At 28.3% G+C, this 5,657-nt stretch overlaps 1 protein-coding gene across 1 annotated transcript; it reads right to left on the reverse strand.

The window, feature by feature from the left end:
* Positions 1-3,200: 3,200 nt before the first annotated feature.
* Positions 3,201-5,149, reverse strand: LOC123210538 (extradiol ring-cleavage dioxygenase-like). The gene is made up of 3 exons (XM_044628957.1): positions 4,769-5,149; positions 3,604-3,974; positions 3,201-3,525 (listed from the first exon to the last, which is right to left on the reverse strand). The coding sequence occupies exons 1-3, from the start codon at positions 5,132-5,134 to the stop codon at positions 3,333-3,335; spliced, it is 930 nt and encodes a 309-aa protein (XP_044484892.1). The 5' UTR covers positions 5,135-5,149; the 3' UTR covers positions 3,201-3,332.
* Positions 5,150-5,657: the final 508 nt, after the last annotated feature.

A 5,657-nucleotide genomic window follows, 5' to 3' on the forward strand; every position in this document is an offset into this window, starting at 1 on the left:
ATATATATATATATATATATATATATATATGTATTGTGTAATCCAACATTTATTGTTTTTATTATTAGGCTATTATTTTATATTTATTTCCATAAATTATAGATACGGATAAGAAGTTAATTTTGGTAAGATATATTTCTCATCAAACGGATTAAATGTGACAATATTTTAAAACCTTTTAAAACGTGCATTAAAATGTTTCATTCAATCAATCCAAGCACTCTAAAAGTATAATAAGAGAGATTGTAAGTATTAATTTTGGAGAAAGCAAAAACTTTGTTAAAAAATGACTTGGAGTATTGAAATAGTTTTTCTCACAACACAGTAAGTCTCAATATTTTAGTTATTTGTGTATAAATATGATATAGGATTCATGAATTATATTATTTTTTTATTAAAAATACTATTCAATTTTACTGTTTTAGTATAAGGACGAAAATGTTATAGACCCAATTTAAGTTAGTTTTTTTTATATATTATTTGTTTCATAAAAATAGCATATTATTATGTAAAATAAACAATCAATACATAAATAAATAAAATTTTTAAATTTTAATTATAAAATTAATATTATCCTTGAATTTATCTAATTGATAATAAAAATAATTGATATATATATATTTTTTATTTTATGTACTAATTAAATTTTACAAAAAAAAAACCCTTAAATGTCTAGTAGTTTATTTATATATCAACTTTATATATTTAAATTATTAGTTTATAGCATTGTAAAATTTTTGAAAATTTTATTTAAGATGTCACAAAATACTATTAACCATTTTATACATTTTTCATGTTTATATAAGTTATAGAAATTTGATAAAGTTTACTAGAATTTCAAAGTGTTAAACCTGGAAAATTGTTGACAATATTTGTGACCTATAAAAAGAATTTAGTTTTGTAGAGCTTTTTAAATAATTTTTAACTTGAATTTTTTTTTAATCATAAATTAGTATTTCTAGCTTAATTTTGGAAGATTTTGCAATTTCACAAATTATATATAATTTATAAAAATTACTACAAGATTGTGTATTAAATCTGAAAAAAATTTGGCAGTGTTGGTAGCCTGTGAAAGAAATTATTTTTACAAGGCTTTTAAAATTATTTTTATGTTGAATTTTTTATTTAAACCATTAATAAGTTTAGTTTAATTCTAAAAAATTTGTAATATTTTAAAATGATTAGAAGCTTGAACTGTCAAATATGGAAATTGTTGGCAGTGCTCATGATTTGTGGAAGAAATTGATTTTCGAAAAGTTTTTATATCCCTTTTTAAACTAAATATTTTTTTTTTGATGAACTATATTTATATGTCTTTTATAACCCTGTCAAGTTTTGTAATATTTTGATAGTTATATAAATTTATAAAAATCATAGAACAGAGGTCGTACAATATAAACATTTGTTAGGTCTAGAGTTGTTCCTTTAAGTACTTTTAGAATTTGTGAAATTAGTTTTGAACTGAGGTTTTTTAATGGAATTTAAGAATATTTATAAAAGTTTTTTATACAAATTGAATTCATTGACTATAACTAGGATTCGAGTAAGTTCTTACATGATAACTTAAAACATGTAAGAGTTTGTGCGGATCTTTATTCTTAATGGAGGTAAGTAAAAACTATTCGTTTTATAAGTACATAATAAATGTTTGATTTTTACCCTAAATGTTTGGAAATTGGAGTCAAATCTAAAATAAATTAGGTTTTCATTATTTATAAAATATTTTTATAAAAGTTTTCTATTAAACCCAAAAATTTATACAAATATTTTCATAAGTTATATAGATATTTTATTTTGTTTATATAAATGTTTTGGTCAATTATAAAATATATCTGTAAACTATTTATTTTACTCAAATTTTACTTACATAGAAATTGATTTATAAATTTATTTTTGTAGCAACCAAAATAGAATTGATTATACTATACATATTCAAAAAGAAAAAAGAAAAACTTATTTTTCATTTACGATCTAAATTTTTGTGTATATATAAGTTTTGACTCATTATCCATAGTCTTTGAATATACGCTCTAAACTTTGCAATTATAAGTTTGGTTCAATTAGATTATTTGTTTTATTGTATACACTTCTAAAATTATGGGTAGGTCATTGGGAGTATAGATAATATATAATTATGAAATTTTGGTTAGATCATCAAAATTACATGTGATACATAATTCTGAAATTCTGATTGGGTTACTAGAAGTACAAATGACATATAATTTCAAAATTTTGGTCAAGTCACCAAGAGTTAGGTGATACTACATTACATGAATTTAAAATACATTTTGACTTAAGATTGATATATAAAAAGTTATGAAATAATAAGTTAATTATACATTATTTTATATACTTAAATATCTTTTTTTGTTTTATTTTTTATATCAGCATTTGAACTAAATGTTTATGCATACACATTTCACGTTTAATTTCTGTTTATCGAGTTGTCAACTTATCCTGTTGTCATTAACTTTTTGCAGATTAAAAATTCTATATAGAGTGTAAATGACTATTTATCAATTAGAGATATAAAAGAGTGAATTGAGAAAACTGAATAAAAAAATTATATTTATTTAGTTGTGTATTTTCAGTTGAGGACAATCATTTAACCATAATACTCTCTAAGTCTATTGTATGTATGTATTAGGATGGTTTTTGGGTGTTACATAAACAGTGTTGATTTGGCTCATTTGTAATATGAAAATGACCCCATTTTAAAGAAAAGACAATACGACAAAGTTGGGTATTTGTTTTAAAAAAAAAAAAAAAATTAAGTATGGACATGAAAATCCTAAAATCCAACCCACCCGCCACATTAAATCCCCTAATACCAGAATCATTTTTACTTTTCTATTTATTTAAATAAAAATAGATTTTTAACATATGATTCCAAATAAATTATTTTAATGTTGAAAAATGATATTCAGCTTGATAAATTTCATTTCGAAATTATTATTTTTAACCATCTTTTTCCTTGGGCTGCATTGTCCCCCCCGTCGTCAGATGTATATTGATCTGGTGGCTTGTAGCCCAAATAAGACAATTGAGTTGATTATTAATAAAAATAAATATTGTTAAAAAGAAATCTTTGTAGAATAATATCAGTAGCTCAACTGTAGAAATTTATGCAGAAAATGTTATAGTCATCCACTCATTACTGGTGAAACCATTTCTCAAAAGATAAGTAGCAGAGCAAATACTTGAGAAATCATCTTTTTATTCAATCAAAACATGCTCATACAAACATAGAGTTCATAAATAATTGTTACGTTTATTTGACAGTTACAGCAATGAAACTTGTAACATACAGAATGCAGCACCTTTCTGGGAATTTAGGAGGCTGTTTTGAACCTGTAAGAGGCATAGGAAAGAGTACCCAATTGCCAGCTATGGTGAATGAGTTCTGCTTTTGAATTTGTGCCGGCAGCACCCATAGCAACATGCAACGGGTAAAAGTGGTCTGGCCAAGGATGAGCCATTTTGGCATGTGGTGCTTTGTCTTCATAGTGGGTCACATCCTCATATCTGAATGAAAAGTTTATTAGTCATCTCATATAACGAAAACGAAAACGATTCAATATTTGCTTAAGCTTGAATGATTACCTTCCTTCAAGGAGAGCATCTTTAAGCCAGGTATCGAACTCTGAAGCCCATGTAGCAATGCTATTGCCATCGAATCGGAGAGCCCTCAGGTTATGAACAGCACTTCCAGAACCAAAAATGAGCACGCCTTCCTCCCTGAGAGGAGCCAATGCCTTCCCAATGTTGTAATGATGAGCACCATCCTTGTTCACCTGAACTGAAAGCTGGCAAACTGGTATATTGGCCTCTGGATACATTAGCATCAGCGGCACCCAGGCACCATGGTCAAGCCCACGTTTTTTATCTTCTTTAACATGTTTGAAGCCAGCAGCTGTAAGCAAGTTCTTCACCTTCTTCGCCAATTCTGGAGATCCTGGTGCTGGATATTTGAGCTGACATCATCATAACAGAGGCAATTCACTATAAAAATTGCAGCCAATTGAAAGTTTAAAATTCTATCTTCAAGACACAAAACTGCATGGGTGATATCAATATACAATCCAATAGCCGCAAATTTATCTCAATCAGTCAATTATTCCATCATTCTTAATGCAAATATTTTAAAAAATCTGTGATATTAAACACCATCAAAACAACTTCCTCCATTTTACAATCTTTTCTGTTTATTACTCCTCACTCAATAAATCAAGCATTTTCAAATTTGTGACATTGAATTCTTCGATGTTGATAGAACTAACACAGTATTTTGCATCATAATGTGAATATTAATTTCGTGGATTTAGTGAATTTCAGTATTAAGTGTTACTGTGATAAATTGTTTCCTAATTTTGGTAAAAATAAATTTACATTACCTACAAAATCACCGTTTCAATTCTCAAGATACACTTAAATTCCATTTGGGAATTGAATTGGGTAAATTAAAAAATCGTATAAAAATGAAATAATTTCAGGCTGAACAGATGGCCTACCAATTTTGAAAATTTAGGAGACAAGTTAAAAGGTAGAGATCCAAAGAATATTAAAACAAGCCACCAAACTTGTATTCACAAAGAAACAACTAATCAGTGAACCACTCAACAAGATCTACCTAACCCTTTTGCAAATTCAGATTAATTTAAATCAAATCATAAAACTAACCAAAACAATCTCATCCAACTTTCATCCGGTAACCAATTATCTGAAATGGGCTCCAATTTTACCTCAATTGAATGAAGAAAAGGCGTACCTTGTACATTTCTTGAGGGAAGCCATAAAAGTCGTGGATGGTGTCATGTTGTTGAACGGAATTAACAGTAGGAACATCGGTCTCCCAGTGGCCAGATATAACGAGAATAGCATTTGGTTTCTCAGAAAACGTTTTTTCCTTCCAGGCCTTCAAGAAAGGCCTGGCTTCAAGAGATTCGTCAATTGACAACGTGGGGGATCCATGGGAGATGTAGAAGGTATCCATGACAGATAGCTGTACGTGTGATTTATGTGTATTGAGTTTGATAATTATGAAAACGAAGATGAAGAGAAGAGCAGGTTTTATAAGGAAACCAAGCTTTGAGTTTTTTTGGTATTTATAGTGTGTTGACGTTGCCCTTGGCATGCTGTTTATTGAGCAACCAGAATCAGACGTGTTTAGATTGGGTTGCTTGGAATATATCCTTCCCAGAATTTTAAAACTTTAACTTGCCATTAACAGTTGGTTGGTTAATTTGACGAAATCATTTACCTAATTAAAAAGGCCAAACTCCATTTCCCACACAAACTATGATCAAATCAATGTACACCCTTTAAGTTTAAAAAGTCTTACCCACCCATTGTCTGCTAATATGTCCTTAATTTTATGGCCAAAGGACTATATCCCACCCAACGTATACTTTTTCTACAAATTGTCACCCGTTAACTTTGAAAAGCCCATTTACCTACCCATGGACTGTTAAAAAAAAAGGATTCAAGAACAAAATCATCATTTTATCTGTAATATTAAAAATAAATTAAAATTTAATCTTTTTTTCCCCCTAACCCCTAAAAACTTACCATTTCCCCATAGGCCAAGTTTTAAAAAATAGCATTCCCCCCCCCCCTAGAGTTTAGTTTTCAATCCCCGACATCAAATCCGGAGCCAT

This window comes from Mangifera indica, chromosome 1 (genome assembly GCF_011075055.1).
Source record: "Mangifera indica cultivar Alphonso chromosome 1, CATAS_Mindica_2.1, whole genome shotgun sequence".
Classification (NCBI taxonomy): domain Eukaryota; kingdom Viridiplantae; phylum Streptophyta; class Magnoliopsida; order Sapindales; family Anacardiaceae; genus Mangifera; species Mangifera indica.

What these genes read in the sequence shown, in the direction of transcription:
- LOC123210538 (XM_044628957.1), bottom strand. Translation starts at nt 5,134, where the DNA reads ATGCCAAGGGCAACGTCAACACACTATAAATACCAAAAAAACTCAAAG. An exon ending in TCCCTCAAGAAATGTACAAG is followed by an intron (nt 3,975 to 4,768) that starts GTACGCCTTTTC and finishes TGATGATGTCAG; the next exon opens with CTCAAATATCCAGCACCAGG. An exon ending in GATGCTCTCCTTGAAGGAAG is followed by an intron (nt 3,526 to 3,603) that starts GTAATCATTCAA and finishes CTTTTCATTCAG; the next exon opens with ATATGAGGATGTGACCCACT.